The sequence below is a fragment of the Lepidochelys kempii genome, chromosome 27 (assembly GCF_965140285.1).
Source record: "Lepidochelys kempii isolate rLepKem1 chromosome 27, rLepKem1.hap1, whole genome shotgun sequence".
Classification (NCBI taxonomy): Eukaryota; Metazoa; Chordata; order Testudines; family Cheloniidae; genus Lepidochelys; species Lepidochelys kempii.
In genome coordinates this window covers 13,666,169-13,683,478 of record NC_136406.1, presented here as the reverse complement: position 1 = coordinate 13,683,478, position 17,310 = coordinate 13,666,169, and the positions used below count along the sequence as shown (strand labels likewise).

At 52.1% G+C, this 17,310-nt stretch overlaps 1 protein-coding gene across 3 annotated transcripts in view; it reads left to right on the top strand.

Annotated features, from left to right (window-relative positions):
• Nucleotides 1-17,310, top strand: part of GPR179 (G protein-coupled receptor 179) — a 37,033-nt gene extending 19,723 nt beyond the window's left edge. For 2 of the 3 annotated variants that reach the window (XM_073325677.2, XM_073325678.2), the window contains exons 6-11: nucleotides 1,353-1,462; nucleotides 3,043-3,281; nucleotides 5,752-5,890; nucleotides 7,388-7,493; nucleotides 8,763-8,909; nucleotides 10,415-17,310. In XM_073325677.2, the coding sequence (XP_073181778.2) occupies nucleotides 1,353-1,462; nucleotides 3,043-3,281; nucleotides 5,752-5,890; nucleotides 7,388-7,493; nucleotides 8,763-8,909; nucleotides 10,415-14,407 (4,734 nt within the window). In that variant the 3' untranslated portion in view covers nucleotides 14,408-17,310. The remainder of the gene's footprint in view (nucleotides 1-1,352; nucleotides 1,463-3,042; nucleotides 3,282-5,751; nucleotides 5,891-7,387; nucleotides 7,494-8,762; nucleotides 8,910-10,414) is intronic. The other variant, XR_012156344.2, reaches the window with a different exon arrangement.

Here is a 17,310-nt window from a genome sequence, read left to right as displayed (position 1 = left end):
TGAGCAGAGGACTGGGAGCCAGGCACCCTGTGTTTTCAATTTGACTCCTGCTGAGAGTCATTTTGTGGCCAAGGGGAGGTCACTTGATCTTCTTGGGCCTCAGTTTCCCTGTCTGCAGATGCCACATACAGGTATCAACTACATACAGACACACAGGGAATGCAACTAGAAGGCACAAAAAGATGGGCCTCTTCCACTGAAGCAAAAGGAGTACTTGTTGCAGTAGTCGGAGGTGTAATACCATGGGAGGTCTGCAACCTGTAGGATGCAACATCAGTGCGCGCGCACACCCAGGCACAAGGAGAAGACACAAGGGACATGGGAATTGCCGTACGAGAACTCGGGGTCACGCAATGAAACTAACAGGCAGGAAGTATTAAAACAAACAAAAGGAAGTATTTCTTCACACAACGCACAGTCAACCTGTGGAACTCCTTGCCAGAGGATGTTGTGAAGGCCAAGACTATAACAGGGTTCAAAAAAGAACTAGATAAGTTCATGGAGGACAGGTCCATCAATGGCTATTAGCCAGGATGGGAGGAATGGTGTCCCTAGCCTCTGTTTGCCAGAAGCTGGGAATGGGTGATAGGGGATGGATCACTTAATGATCACTTGTTCTGTTCATTCCCTCTGGGGCACCTGTCAGAAGACAGGATACTGGGCTAGATGGATCTTTGGTCTGACCTAACATGGTCGTTCTTATGTCACAACAGTCTCCACAAGTGGCCAGGACCAGCTGCTTCAAAGGCAGGTGCAAGAAACCCTGCACTTATGGAATCGCCTACCCACAGGGGAGGTTTCCACCTGAGGGGGTAGGAATTGGCAGAGGGGGGCTCATGCTCGGAAGCCAGAGGGTTTATGCCTCTTTTAAACTATTGCTGACTTTGGTTAGTATTTGCTAGCTGTAGAATTCCCATTATCCACAGAAACATCCAGTCCCTTCTGTGAATCATGCTAGGGTTCTGACGCACAACACTGCACAGACGATGTCACATTTACACGAAGGCTCTGTCTAGACGAAGATACAAGATGTTTTGTTAGAACTTGGTGGCTAACCCAATCCAACACCACAACTTTTGTCTGAGTCTAGATGAGCCCCAATCTCTTTTTCCACTGCACTGGCGGCATCCCGGGGCCTCAGTGTGGCTGTTAACATCCCTGACATCCATTATAACGCCCCAAAAGGCTGCCAGAGCAGTCTCAAAGGTCCACAAGTGCAAACGAGAACTGGGACCCAAATCTCAGGTGCAGGTCGAGCTGGGGAAGTCGGAGCAGCAAGTAAGGCCCTCCCAGCTTCCCCAAACAGAGATCTGAGCTGCCCCGGAGTCACCCCCTCTCGCCTTTCTGTCCAGGTGTTTATCCTGTACTTCAAGCCGAGCATTTTCCGCTGCATCATCCTGCGCTGGGTGCGCATGCTTGGGTTTGCCATCGTCTACGGGACCATCACCCTCAAGCTGTACAGGTAACGCAGCCAGGGCAATGACCCATCAGACAGCAGCTCCTTCTACAAGCCCTCCCACCAGCAGCTGTTTCATAGAGTCCAAAGCCAAACGGGGACCATTGTGAACAACCAGGCTCATCTCCCATCTGACACAGGCCATAGGACTGCCCCAGAAATAATTCCTAGAGCAGATCTTTTCGAAAAACATCCAGTCTTGATTTTAAAATGGCCAGGGATGGAGAATCCACTCTGATCATAGGATATCAGGGTTGGAAGGGACCTCAGGAGGTCATCTAGTCCAACCCCCTGCTCAAAGCAGGGCCAATCCCCAATTTTTGCTCCAGATCCCTAAATGGCCCCCTCAAGGATTGAACTCACAACCCTGGGTTTAGCAGGCCAATGCTCAAACCACTGAGCTATCCCTCCCCCCGATCCTTGGTAAATTGTTCCAGTGAGGAGCAGAACTGGAAATAATTTCCCTAATACATGTACTAAGTTTCACCACTGCTCAGCTGTCACACAAGTCCAAAAGCCACTTGGTGTCGATTACATCCAAATCACAAATACAAGCGTATATGCACTTACACTCGATAGCCTACCAACAATGAGCATTGGTCAGAAACTCACAACTGGCTCAGGCTTGGGAGATCCTGGCCTCCCTGCAGTCATGCTATAGTGGAAAGTAACAGCTGTGACAAAGAAACCCCTAAAACCCTTGCATTGTCTACACTATAATAAACAAAAGATGTCATTGCCAGATGCTGGACCTTAGCTAAAGCCAAATGAGGCAGATAAGAGCTGAACCCTGTCCACGGGCCCGGTTAAGACAAGATTAAGGGCTGGGCCCCCCTTTTTAAGGTTTTCTTCTTGTCTTTTTGCCATATTTCTTCCTAAGCAGTTCTTTATAATAAATTTAACAAACCTATAGCACCAATTATTTACTGCCCCTGGTACCCAATTAACCGTATTTTTCTTTTTCTTGCCTCAACCCAAACTTTAGATAAGCTCCTGCTGATATGGGAAGATTCACACAGATCTAACACAAATAACCCAACTTTCTCAGAATCTCCTTCTTTTGGGTCACGTCCTTTGAGCTTATCACACATACTAACATCCAAACTCAATTAAAAACCATAATTCACCCAGGCCCAATGTCGGTCTATAGGCATACGGGCAGAACTTGCTCCATACAAGAGGGGGTCATTTTGTTTATTATGATTAATTATTTGTATTATCATAGCACCCAGGAGCCGCCTGGCCCCCAATGTGCCAGGTGCTGTACAAACACAGGACAAAGAGACAGTTCTCCCACCCAAGGTGTTTACAATCTCGCTGTTGAACTCTCACCCTCGTGCTAGTTTGCAGTTACCTGCATGGCCTTGGACCTGATATAATTAATATTTTAATACCCTTCTATCAGGTGGGCTTTTCCTTTAGCAGCACGACAGTGCAGACAAGATGCAATGAGACTCCAGAGCGCTCAGGTTAAAACCCACCCAGCACAAAGGGACCTCAGGAAGTCCTAAGTCCGCCATCAGCTGGCCATCGAAGGAAAGGCCCACGGGGAAGCTACAGTCACCTCCTCCCTCTCTGTTATGCAGGGTGCTGAAGGTGTTCCTCTCCCGCTCAGCCCAGCGAATGCCCTACATGACCAGCGGGCGGGTGCTGAAGATGCTGGGGCTGATCCTGCTCTTGGTGCTCTGGTTTCTGGCTGCCTGGACGGTGGGGATGTTGGAGAACATCGATAAGAACATCCCGCTGGTGATCCGCTCCCAGACTGCCAAGGGGCTTCAGTTCTACATCTGCGACCATGACCGGTGGGACTACATGATGGTTGTGGGTGAGACCCTGCGTCCGAAGCTTCGGACATCACAAGAGAGGGAGGGGAGGGGGCCTTCAGTTTGCCCAGATATGTCATTGTACCAGAGTCTACAAAGGTCTAAGGACACAGAGCCCCCAAATGGGGCAGGGTGCTTAAAGAGACTCAGTGGACTTGTCTGTAGGACCCAGGCTTATCATAGAATCATAGAATATCAGGGTAGGAAGGGACCTCAGGAGGTCATCTAGTCCAACCCCCTGCTCAAAGCAGGACCAATCCCCAATTAAATCATCTCAGCCAGGGCTTTGTCAAGCCTGACCTTAAAAACTTCTAAGGAAGGAGATTCTACCACCTCCCTAGGTAACGCATTCCAGTGTTTCACCACCCTCCTAGTGAAAAAGTTTTTCCTAATATCCAACCTAAACCTCCCCCACTGCAACTTGAGACCATTACTCCTTGTCCTGTCATCTTCTACCACTGAGAATAGTCTAGAACCATCCTCTTTGGAACCACCTCTCAGGTAGTTGAAAGCAGCTATCAAATCCCCCCTCATTCTTCTCTTCTGTAGACTAAACAATCCCAGTTCCCTCAGCCTCTCCTCATAAGTCATGTGTTCCAGACCCCTAATCATTTTTGTTGCCCTTCGCTGGACTCTCTCCAATTTTTCCACATCCTTCTTGTAGTGTGGGGCCCAAAACTGGACACAGTATTCCAGATGAGGCCTCACCAATGTCGAATAGAGGGGAACGATCACGTCCCTCGATCTGCTGGCTATGCCCCTACTTATACATCCCAAAATGCCATTGGCCTTCTTGGCAACAAGGGCACACTGTTGACTCATATCCAGCTTCTCGTCCACTGTCACCCCTAGGTCCTTTTCCGCAGAACTGCTGCCGTGCCATTTGATCCCTAGTCTGTAGCGGTGCATTGGATTCTTCCGTCCTAAGTGCAGGACCCTGCACTTATCCTTGTTGAACCTCATCAGATTTCTTTTGGCCTAATCCTCCAATTTGTCTAGGTCCCTCTGTATCCTATCCCTACCTGCCACCGTATCTACCACTCCTCCTAGTTTAGTATCATCCGCAAATTTGCTGAGGGTGCAATCCACACCATCCTCCAGATCATTTATGAAGATATTGAACAAAACCGGCCCCAGGACTGACCCCTGGGGCACTCCACTTGATACTGGCTGCCATCTAGACATGGAGCCATTGATCACTACCCTTGTGGACTCGGTGTTTCCAATCCCATGCTTGAGAGTCCACCCTGCAGTGTTAAACCTGGGTTTACAATTGCTGGACCCGCGTCTCACAGTCGTTCTAACATGTTCTTCTGACTCAAGTCTGTGGCTTGAACTGTGTCCACATTGCAAAACGACAGGGCTTGGACCCAAGTCTCAGCAGGGCTTGGGCTCTGAGCCACCCACCTAGCAGGGTCCTAGGACTTGGGTCCTGAGTGCTTGTTGACCTGGGTCAGACTGATTTGTGTGTGGACAGAAGTGGGGGCTTGGGCTCAAACCTGAGTCAGAACCCAAGCTTAGTGTGTAGTGTAGACATACGCACTGCGACCAGTTCTGGCACAGAGCAATTCTCAGCAAGGAGACAGGAAAGCCACAAGCAGGTTCAATATAAACCACACGGGGCCAGGTTTTTATACTGACGCTTACCCTGCTCCCCAAGTGGCCTCAGCGGGATTATTCCTGCTTTAAAGTACCACCTGAGAGGAGCGAGAGTGGCAGAGCCTGGCTCGTGGCAAGGAGGGGCAGAATGGCTCCTGGAAATGCGCCTAGCTAATGACGAAAGGCCGCGCGTTAGCACTGAGATGCCCCTCATGGGAGAACCCTCTGCTGTTGGTCATCCACTCCACCCGCTGTGCTGTGGAGGTGCTGGGCAGGCCTCCTTTCAGGCTCCCGCACCTACCTGGGCAACATGGGGATGTCCTGCACCGGGCACTGATGGGGAGACGCGTGCTCGAAGGCACAATGTCTGGGATCTGCGGCAGAAGCAAAGTAGTGGAAGCTATTGGACTTATAGTGCAATCCACACATACGGGCTTCCCCTCCTGTTCTCTCTTGCAGGTATATGTCCACGGATGCAGAGAGAGGCAAATAAAACAAAATAGAGGGGATATCCAGGCAGGTCTCCGGGGCTACCCCTCTTTCCCATCCTGGTCCTGACGACTCCAATAATGTGCCGTGGTTCTGGGGATCACAACGCTGCCTTCAGAACCACAGTGATCCTGCCCCGTAATCAATCTGGGCTTGCGGCATACAGGCCATTCTGGCTCTAGGCAGAGAGAAGTGCTTGGAGAATGGGCATGGAAGAAGGCTGCCCTCCTAACAGAGAGTTCATGCCAGCTAGCTCGCCTTAACTAGACCATCAACCGGCTGGCACCTGAGCTCCATGGACCACAGTGCCTCGATATAAAAAATGAATGTCCTAGAGAAACGGGCCCTGGCCTTTACTGCTCATCTCTCTTTTTCTCCTGCCAGCTGAGATGCTCTTCTTATTCTGGGGCAGCTTCTTGTGCTACGCCACCCGGACGGTGCCCTCTGCCTTCCATGAACCTCGCTACATGGGCATCGCCCTGCACAATGAGATGATCATCTCTGCAGCCTTCCACGTTGTCAGGTGGGGATGGGGAATCACCCAGCCAGAGGTTCCCTTTGGCTGCAGGACCTGGTGCTCTCTCTGCCCTGGGTGCCCACAGCTCAGTCCAGTTCAGACAGAAAGGGAGCTGGAGACTCACATGTCAGCAACAAACACAATCCCACTCCCCTCTCCCGCCAGGGCTGGACCTAGATTTTGCACACCAGCTGAGTCTTGTGCTGTAAATGTTAGTCACGGGGGCAGGTCAAGTGCAAGTGGCAACTTGAGCTCATTCAAAACCAGGTCACCCCATCGGGCAGCTCTTTCCTCCTCCCTCTTCTGATCTCCCAGCTCAGCTCCCAGCACGAGCAAGATCCCCAGCCCCTGAACCAGCACTGCAGAGTGAGATCCCCAATGGCGTACAACAGGACCAGTGACGCCCCCTGCACTGTCCCACCAACCCAGGGTGCTAAATGCTCCGCAATGGGACCTAGTGCTTAGAGCAGAGGATGGGGTTCAGGATGTCTGGGTTCCACTCCCAGCTGGAGGGAGAGTCGTTCAGAGGCTAGAGGAGGAGAGTGGAAGTCTGAGAAATCCTGGGTTCTAGTCACTGACTCTCTGTCTCACATAAGGCGCATCACTTTAACCACTCGGAGCCTCAGTTTCCCACCCCCAGCAGCACATTGTGGAGAATAATACTTACCACCTTGGTAAAGCTAGAGAGGTCCACTCCTGAGAGTGTTAGTACCGAAGGAGACTGGCAGCATTGCCTAAAGGGTAGCGCCCCGGAGACCTGGCTTCTATTCCTGGCTCTGCAACTGGTTTGTTGGGTGATGTTCAGCAAGTCGCAGCCCTGCTCCATGCCTCAGTTTCCCCATCTGTAAAATGGAGATAACGGGACCAACCTTTGTAAAGCGCTTTGAGATCTACAGAACTGCGCTAGATAAGAGCGAGGGGTCATTCTGACAGGTAGATGCAGAGTGTACGTATGCACCAACTAGCAGGACAGCAAACAACTGCTGGGGAGGGGTTCTTGTTTTGGGGACATCACCTGAATACTTTGGGATGGCACCCCCGCCTTGCCCAGCGAAGGGGTGGGATAATTTAATGAGACAGGCCAAATGCTGGGGACTTTTGTTTTTAATCAGGCTTTTCTCAGGCCAAACTCCCATTGGGATGGGTTCCCCGCCCCCCAGCTGTGTTACATCCACGTAAAGCCACTGGTGTCAGTGGAGCTGCTGACTTACACCAGGGGCCAGGAGAGGTGAATCAGGCCCCTGAACAAAGGCATAGTCACTGCCTGCGCAAGGAAGGGGCAGAGCAAAGGGGATCTGGCCCAAAGCTTTTATGCGGTGCCTCTCTTGGTCCGGATCCAAAGGCCAAGAGACTGCATGGGAAGCTTCCCAGCCGCCGTCACTGGGACTTTAGCCCCCAGCCCCTTTTGCAAATGTGCGAGTAAGATTTTATTCCCCAAGGCCATGGGGAAGACAGACCAAGTCTGGCCCTCTGTAAATTACGTCTCCCCCCACCCCCGTCTAGGTTCGTGATGGTTCCCTCGCTGCATCCCGACTGGACGCTGCTGCTGTTCTTTATTCACACGCATGTCACCATTACCATGACGCTCGCACTGCTCTTCATCCCAAAGGTAACCTGCCTCCGGCCTCTTCCCCCAGCATTGCTCTCCCGGAGGCTGAAAACACAATCCTGCTTTCCCTTCCCAGTTACCTTTGGGGTAGATTCCCCTTTTTAAAGCACCCAGAGCCATCCCTAACAAGCTGAACAGCCTGCCTGCTCCTCGGGAACTGCCTGGCCCGCAAGGGATAACCATTTGCAGATGCTGCAGCATTGGAAATAGAAGGGCAGATTTGTCCTTGGATGGACTGAGACAACAGGAAGGCAATGGATACGGCCCTGATTCAGAAACGGTAGGGGACGGTGCAGCAAGGACTGCCCCATGGGACTTTGCAGGGGGACAGGTCAGTCCCTGTTACTCCCCTTCCCTCCTCCAGCCTGCCCAGCAGTGCCCCCCATGCCCAGGGCTGGGGTGCAGAGCTGGCAGAGGGGTAGATAGCGTATGAGGGCTTGCATGTATTGCAGTGGTGGGCAAAGCATTCTGGGTTATCCCACTGCACGGAGAGCTGGGAGGAAGGAGGGCCAGCCAAACCAGTCACTCAGGTACCATTCAGGGGTGCTGCCAAAAAACAGGGTACCCAGGCCTCCAGCAGGGGTGACGCACCATTAGCTGCCCTGGCTAGTATCTGAGCGACCGAGGGGTTTAGCGCCAACCACGCCGGTTAACTGGTGCAAAGCTGCAGTGAAGCCAGGGTCTACGGTCTACTGCAGGCTCGGCCCAGGCGGGGTGACGGGAGGCGTCTGTCTTCACTGCAGAGTTCACTCCAGTTATCTACACCCAGGTTGCTCCTCTCAAGTTGGCCTCGCTCAAGGGTGCATGGCCACATGACAGCACCCCAGCGGCTGTGTCCACACCGGCCTTGTGCACGCTCCCGGGGGGGCAGGAGGGGGCGGCATATCATGGGGGTCTTTGGGAGTCAGTCAAAACGGAGCTAGCCTGCGTCCACACAGAGAGGCCGCTGAGGCAGCTGAGTTTCACTCGATCGGTAGCCTATTCCCTCTCTAAGGCCGAGCAACTGATGTCAACAGCCCCACCGCGCTCGGGAGAAGAGTTCGCGTGTGTGGCTGGGACTCGAGCGAGGGGGACGCTCCAGGTATAACTCTGCAGCGAAGACATGCCCCAGGCCATTAAGGAGAAAGAGAGGTGAGATGGCGTAAGGTTTTGCAAAGGCATCCAAGAGGAGATAGGTGCATTTGCGGGCCAAACTCCCCCGGCTGCCCTGACAACCCCAGCCTGCAAGCAGCAAGGGCTTCAACCCCTGCCACTGCTCTCTTCCCCCAGTTCTTGCATGCCAAATCACCCCTGCGGGAGGAGATCGCAGCGGAGGTGTACGAGGACGAGCTGGACATGCGGCGCTCGGGCTCCTACCTGAACAACAGCATCACGTCGGCATGGAGCGAGCACAGTCTTGACCCCGATGACATTCGGGTGGGTGGCACACTCAGGACCTTCTTTTGACGCTAGCTATACAGGACTGTGCAGAGTAAGAGTTGCCTTTTGCAGTCTTTCTCCTGAAGCAAACAAAAAAGGGGTGGCGAGGGTTATGCCTGCCCTGGGGCTTTCGTGGATCTCCCTTCCCTCCTCGAGTGAGGGGTGACATCCCTCCGCGATCATGGGACAGGGGGTGGAAGCAGGGGCTGCTTCACCCATCCTCCAGCAGCAGTGGAGAACGTGGGACCGTCAGTAGCAAAGTAGTCAATAAGGCTGACCTCGACAATGTCATTGTTAGTCTCCAGAGTCAACACTCAGTGGAAATGGGGGCCGGGGGTGTGCCAAGTTTACAGCTTTATCCGGGCCTGATCTGTCAGCCCTTACTCACAGGAGTCACCCCACAGGCCGGTTGGTTCTGTCTGCCTTGCTGAAGACCCAGGCACGGACCGCTGCAGTGGGTCACAAGTGGAGGGTTTTTCCTTTGCACCTTTAGGGGCTAGCAATGAGGAGTCTGGTTTTCCAAGGTGCTGAGCACCTGCAGTGCCAGTTGGCTTCAGCAGCTGCTGTGGGCGCCCAGCATCTTGGGCTCTTTATTAATTATTTATTATTATTATTAATCAGGGATTTAAAAATCCTGCATGGTGGTGCTGGTACAATGGATGGCTATATCCCAGCTCAATCCAAACCCCCTCACTACCGCCCTCCCTTCCTTTCCACCCCTCTTCTGAAGGAAATCCAGACACATTTTACACCCCTGATCAAAAGGAAAATGAACCCAGAGGCTGACATACATTTCAGAGGTTCATAGGCACAAAGGGCCATGAGGAGCCTTCCAATGGGATTTAGGCACCTCCTTCTGAAAATCCCACCCCTGAAAAAACACCCCTCAAAAGGACCGGATGATCCAGTTTAATCAAGATTCGCTCTGCGATGTCGCGATCAGCCCAACAACTGGAAATTGGGGCTTAGAAACTCACCCTGGTGAGAGGGGAGGGGAAACTGAGTAAACATGACTCATCCCTGATTGGATCAGATTTCTTATCTCACTATGGGAGGCTGTATAGCTCTCCAGGGTATGTGCTCCCCCATGTCAGCCCATCCCAGGAGCAACCGGTCTTGCTGTTAATTCCTGGGCTTGCAGAGAATAGCTAGAGCTGGGCGGCAAATGGATTTGTTTTCTGTGGAAAATTTGTTTTCTGTAGATGAAAATAAATTCAAAGACATTGGCCAAAAAACAAGAGTTTGATTCTGAACTTCCCCCCGGTGTCTCGTGCACCCGGTTTCCAACACAGGCCTGGCCAGCTGGTTGGCTACCATTTCCCAAGCTAACAGACCTGGTCCTTTCACTCAAGGAGCAGAGGCCTATGGTTTTAGCTCCAAAGCCGAGCCAACCAAGTGGTGGTGTTAAACTTTGATTGAATAAGAGGTTTTTATGTATTTATCTGTGTTCCTTTCTTTTTATCCTCTCTCCTCTGCCTTCCCAAACTCCACTCAACGTGTAGGATGAATTAAAAAAGCTTTACACGCAGCTGGAGGTCCACAAAACCAAGAAGATGACCGCCAACAACCCTCACCTTCAGAAAAAGAGGAGCTCCAAGAAGGGCCTGGGCCGCTCCATTATGAGGCGCATCACCGAGATACCAGAGTCCGTGTCTCGGCAGTGCAGCAGAGAGGGCAAGGAGAGCTCCGGCGCGGGTGGCGGTGGGAGTCGCTCCGGCTCCTACAAAAGAAGGCTTCTGGACTCCGGCAGCTCCAGTGTGAAGGTGAAAGATGACTCCTCCAGGCACAAAGCCTTCTCTCTGAGGAAGTCCCACAGCACCTACGACCACGTGCAGGACACCAAGGAGGGCTCCTCGCCCCCCAGGCGCGACAGCATCTGCAAGGAACCCCCGCTGCTGGACACCTTGATGAGGAAAAAGCTGGCCAAGAAAGCCGCCGAGAGAACCAAAGGCGATTCCCTGGACTCGGCCCCCCTCGTCTACAAGTCTGCCAGTGCCCACAACCTGTTGGCGGACAAGAAACCCCTTCACCCCAAACCCTCCCCCTTGCAGAAATCCCTCAGCGTCCTCATGAGTGCCAGAGAGAAGGCCCTGCTGTTGACCAGCCGGGCGTATTTGGAAGATAGCTGTGAACAAGCTGGAGAAAAGGAGGGCAAGGGGAAGGAGGGAGCTTCCACTCCTGCAATGCAATCCTCAGGGCAGGCAGATGGCGGGGAGGCCACTGAGCAGGCCCCGGAGGAAGGGAAGCAGCCGCAGAGCGACGACGTAGCCCAAGGGACCGTGAGCTTCTTCCTGCAAGACAGCTTTGACAGGGCCACCGTTTGCCCCTGGGGGGAGGAAGTGACCCCACCAGACAGCAAGGTGCAGAAACACGTCACGTATGCCCCAATGAAAAGCATCAGCGTTGACAGCTCTCACCTGTCAGGGAGGGTGCCCCCTGCCAGCAGGAGAACACCACCGCAACCACCCATCAGGTACCAAAGCTTGGCTCACAGTCTCGAAAGGAGCGAGGTTGCCCCCGGGGACGCTCAGGAGCACATGCGGCCTGCCACAGACGCTCCTGGTCAGGGCTCCAAAGATACAGGTCCATGGGAGGTGGAGGAGCTTGCAGGAAAGATGGAGAAGGCAGAGCGGGGAGAAGATAATGTGCAACCTCCGTCCACGCCTGGGAAGAGCAGGCTGCTGTCTGGACCTTCCTTTGCTGCAGAAATATGCCCGTGGGAACTGGCGGAGGAGGAAGGTTTCAATCAGAGTCAGCAGAACCAGCCGACCAAACCAGGAGGTGCCGAGAAACCAAACAGCTCTCTGGCAAAAGCCCAAAGCCTTAAAATCTCCCCCCAGAAAAGCTCCCTCAAGAGTTTAGGGTTAGCCATTAGAGCGTTTAACCGGGCAAGGGAGAAGAGCAGCATTAAAGGAAGGAAGGAGGACGAGGGGAGCCAGAGGGAGAAAGAGAAAGAAAAAGAGGCTGGCAGTAGACACGATAAGCCCAAACTAGCAGAAACCTCAACGCTATCCATCGGCAGGACGGCAAGGCGAGAAGCCGCAGCCAGAGGTCCCGAGGAAAGCAGGCAGAAGATGAGTAAACAAGCCACCATCTGTCCCTGGGAAGAGGCGAATACAACCCCACCCCAGCAAAACAAGGACGCCAGCAAAATGTTTGAAATATGCCCATGGGAGGTGAGTGTGGAAGAAGCAGATGGTGCCCAAGAGGGGTCAGTTCCAGCCAAAGCAAGCAGCAGAGCAGAAAGGAGGAGTTCAAAAGACACAGGAGGCACCATACGTAGGAAGCTGGAGAGGATGAGGAGCCAGTGGGAATCCATGTGTCCCTGGGAGACCATAAATTCTGGTGGAGCCCTCCAACAATGGAGCATGGATGAAGCTAAAACGTCCCATCGCTCTAAGATGGACAGCAAGAATCCCGAGGCATGCCCTTGGGAAACTGCAGAGGTTATAACCAGTGTCAAAAATGAAATATGCCCTGTGGACACAACTGAAGCTCCACCAGTGAAACAGGGTAAAGACAGAGCTCCCAAAGGAGACAAGAGCATCACGCTGAAAGCAGCGGCAGGTCCAGGCAAAACACTGGAGAAGGGAAGCAGCCAGCGAGAGGCCATCTGCCCCTGGGAGAGCTTGGACATGGAGGAACTGTCAGCAAAAACTGACACAAAACACACTGATCTGCCAAAAGGGACTTCAAAGAAATCTGACAGCGCTGAAAGCAGAAAGGCAGAGGTTTGCCCGTGGGAAACAGCGGAGGTCGAAACCAGTGTTAATGCTGAAAGCTGGGAGGTGGCTGATGCGCCACCAGAGAAAGGAACTTTATTAAGTAAAGTTGGTGTGACTTCCAAAGAGGATAAGAGCATCAGGTCAAAAGCAACAGGTGCATCTAAAACACTGGAGAAGGGGAGCAGCCAGAGGGACTCCATCTGCCCCTGGGAGACCATGGATGTGAAGGACCCATCAATAAAACCAGTTTCCAAAAGTTTTGATCTATCTAAAGTTTCCTCCAAGAAATCTGACAATGCTGATAACAAAAAGGCAGAGGTTTGTCCATGGGAAAGTGCAGAGGTCAAAACCAGCATTCAAACGGAAATCTGCCCCTGGGAAGCAGCTGAAACTTCATCGGATAAAGGGAAAATAAAACAGGATAGGGATGAAGCATACACAGCCAGTTCAAGGGAGACCAGAGATATGCCATCTAAGAAGTTAGAGACAGGGGGCAGTCAGCGAGAATCTGTCTGCCCCTGGGAGAGTATGGATATGGAGGAACTCTCAATCAAGCTTGCTACAAAGAGCCTAGATCTGTATAAAGCTGCTTCAAAGAAATCGCACAGTGTTGAAAGCAAGAAGGCAGAGGTTTGTCCCTGGGAAAATGCAGATGTTGAAGCCAGTGTTAAAACTGAAATCTGCCCCTGGGAGGTAGCTGAGACTCCACCAGAGAAAGAAACACAGGAGAAAGTTGGTCTCTCCAAAGGCGACCAGAGCATCACCTCAAAAGCAGCAGCGAGTCCATCTAAAATGCTGGAGAAGGTGCAGCGAGAGTCCATCTGCCCCTGGGAGACCATGAGTGTGGAGGAATCCTCTGTAAAAATGGACAGTAAAAGCTTTGAACCGTTCAAAGGCCCTTCAAAGAAATCCGGCAGTGTGGAGAGCAAAAAGGTAGACGTTTGCCCTTGGGAAAGCAAGGAGGTTGAAGCCAGCATTAAAGTTGAAATATGCCCTGGGAAAGTGTCTGAAGCTCCATCAGATAAAGGGAAATTAAGACAGGACACAAGTGCGGGGGAGCAGACAGGTTCAAGAGGAACTGGAGACATCCTATCTAAAATGCTGGAGAAGGGAAGCAGCCAGCGAGAGTCCATCTGCCCCTGGGAGGACTCCTCTATAACAACTGACCTGGGCAAAATTTCATCGAGGAAATCTGACAGCGTTGAGAGCAAAAAGTCCGATATTTGCCCTTGGGAAGGATTAGATCCAAAAGCGGTTGAGAAAGAAAGTTCGAAGGCAGAAATATGCCCGTGGGACGTCGAAGGAGCCTTGCCCAGTCGGACTGAAAAGCAGGCCATGGAAACAGCCAGCACAGCTGTTACGGGAACTCCAACAGCCCCGCCAAAAAAATCAAAAAATAAACCCATGGGTCAGGCCGAACACAAGCCGCTGCATCACCTCGTGCCTGACCCAAAGCCCCTGAGAGGTTTCAGCAAAGCCCACAGCATGATGGCAAATGTGCCCCCCCGGGAAGCGGGCGTGGCCAGGTGTCTTAGCACAGGTGGCAGCAGGACGGCAGACATCTGCCCGTGCGAAGCGGAAGGGGCTCCAACGGCGGCTGCAAAGGATGGAGCAGAAACCAGCAAAACCTCGGAGGCGCGTCGGCTGGAGGCGGGAGACGTCAGTCCCATCCACGCCACCCCAGCCAGAAGCAAAACAGCAGAAAAACGGAGAGAGGAAATCAGGGGTCCCAGCCCAACCAAATCAGACGTCCCATGGGACTGTGAGTAGCTTTTTCCATAAGGGTGGGAAACGGATGCAGATGAGGCGAGAAGGCGACTTCAACCAATGACTGCTTCAATTCTTAGCCCTGCCTACTGCGTGTCCACCAAACCTGGATTAAGGACTGAATCCTACATTGACAGTCGATGGCGTGGGTGACAAAATCCCAGACGCAAATATCCTTGATCCTCTCAGTTAGTGGAAATGAACCACACTTGGACTCTCCATGGGCCACTCCTGTCAGGGGACAGTTGCAATTTTCTGCCTTCACTGAAAACCCAAGTCAACTGTGATATTCTGCAGATTCCATCCTTTGTCTGTCAACACATAGCGAGGTTCTGTTGTGTCCTCTTTGTCAAACCAGTGGTATTGGAAAGCGTTAAAACCATCCTCAAAGCCAGCCTCACACACTTCCACCAGCCATATGTCCAACGCGGTCATCTAAAACTGTAACTCACTAAACAAAAAGTCTCGGCTGCAAGCTCTGGTGAAATGAGGAGGGATGTGCTTGGCATGCATCATATGATTCTCCATTTACAGCTATGTCTCAGTTAGCTGATAGTCTGGAAGTGCATGGAACTCCTTGGTGTGCAACCAATGGGCCCATACAGGAGGATAAATCAAACTTAATGAGGGGTCGATAAGCCTTACACCCAAAATGCTGCTCATCCTTAGCCTATCTGAGGAACCTTACTGCTCCCTTGAGCTACTTACTTTGAGGTTTGTATTTTCCCAAGTCACTGACCCTCTCTTCCAGGCCTGAGCCTGCCAAGGTCACCTCCTGCAAGGTGCTGAGCACCTTCAAATTATTGTTGTTTAACATTTGTATTATGGTGGAGGCCCCAGTCAGGATCAAGACTCCACTGTGCCGAGTGCTGAGTCTGTAATGACAAGGCAGTCCTTGCCCCAAAGAGTTACCAATCTTAGCAACAGAGGGGAGCTAGCCAGTGGAGAAAACATAACACACAGGGGAGGACAAGGCAACAGGGAAACAGTTGTGTTTGGCGTAATTAGCAGCACTTTGGGCACACAACTGGAGTCTAAAATTTGAAGACAACGGGTATTGAGAGACTTCTGCAATTGACAGGCTCGGACCTTGAACGTCAATGAAAAGCCTATTGTGCAGAGCCGAACGAAACATAATAGTGAGGTGGAACATGGGGACAGGGTCAATGCAAAGATGAGGCCGAGTAGGAAAGGGAAGATGCTTTTCAAGTCATTGCCAACAGCCCAACCGATCACTCGTCGAACGCTGCAGCCATCTTCATTTTGGTGAAGGGTAGCTCCAGTAATCTAGTTCAGATTTTGAAGCTTGAGATAAACAAACTGCTGCTTATGTTCCACTCCAGTCGCGTGTCACTCTGTTGCCTAGATTTCAAATTAAGTTACTTTCAAATTCCCCACAGAGGCCCTGAACCAGTCACACAAATTTCATGTATCTGAAACGAGCCATTTTTGTTTCATTCCAGTGATGCTGGCTCAGTGCCTGCATGTTATTTGTGAGTCAGTGATTCTCTTTTCTCTTGCCACAAATCTCTGGATGTCTTCCCGGGGAATAAACTAACCTTCAGGCCCTTCCAATGCTTCACTTTTAGAAACCTCGGTATTAACGAACCCCAGGGATCACTCACCGCAGTACCAGTGACGCAGCTGGCTAAATACACGGCACTGTTACACTGCTGTCACGGGAACTCCAACTTAAGGGTGTTTATTGTCTTAACTAACAATGCCACTAACTTTCCAAAGCACTTTGTCATTACTGATTACTGTGCGTGTCTGTGTGATCACACCCTGTGCGAACATGCCTAGGGCTACAATTCCGCTTCTTGGCCCAGAAGGCATCCAAGCCTCCCCAGGAAGGGTAATCGCTTTCATTTTCACTGTCAAGAATAGCAAGCCTTCACTTTTAGGCGACACAGAGAGGTGTGTTTTCCTGGATGCCTTTATTGTCCTGTCCCCCACCCCACCCTCGCCACCCTGCACCAATTTTTAGGTGGAGTTTGGAGATGTTACGCCTGCTGGAAGCCCAGTCCCCAAAAGGGCCTAATGCTGCAGCAGCCCAAGAAAGGGCCCCTGTGTAAAGGAGGGCATATGCTGGGAGCCTGAGCAGCATGGATCAATGCAGCGGGTCCTTAGGCCCTAGTCAGGAGAGCACAAGTGCTGCTGGGCAAGGACCAAGGTGCGTCAGCAGAGGGGCGTCTGGGAAGCCAGCAGTGCCTACCTGCCCACCCCGTGCCTGGCTCTAGATAGTGCCCCGTTCTCCCCATGACCTCTCCCCTCTCCTTAAAACAGGTGGGAATTGTACAGCGCAAGGTGCACGCAACTTCCTCGCCCTGGAACTTTGCACAGGAGGAAACACGGTGCCTGACGTGGGCAGCAGCAGATTGACAGTGGGACAATTATTGACCGTGGACAGAAAGAGAAATACAAAGGAAAGCTTTCCCCACGAGGAGAGAAATGGGGGGAGAATGGCCAGGGCTTAGAGGTCCCCACCCAGCCCCAAGCTCTGCCCAGCTTAGCATAGATCTGAGACCATGACAGAGAAAGCGCTGTGAGAGAGATGCCAGTTCTACCAACTTGATCTTGGCCCTTTCCCCTTCTCTCCAGGAGTCAGGGCTGCTCGGGACAGTAGCTTCCCAGTATTCCTCACCTTTGCCACCTGTCCCATTCAGATGGGAGCAGTGAGGTCAGAGACAGCAAAAGTGAATGTTTTAGCTTCATCCCCCATCGCGTGGCTTTGGCCCAGGATTTGTCTCCTCTCCCCTCCCGTCCTTTACTTTCACTGTGTCTGTAGGGAGTTGCGATACCGTATAGCGTACGTAACTGTTTCAGCGCTGAATGTCACACGGGATCATCCGATTGTGTAAGAAAATGTACATACAGAGAATAAAGAGAGTTACCTATATCCACAA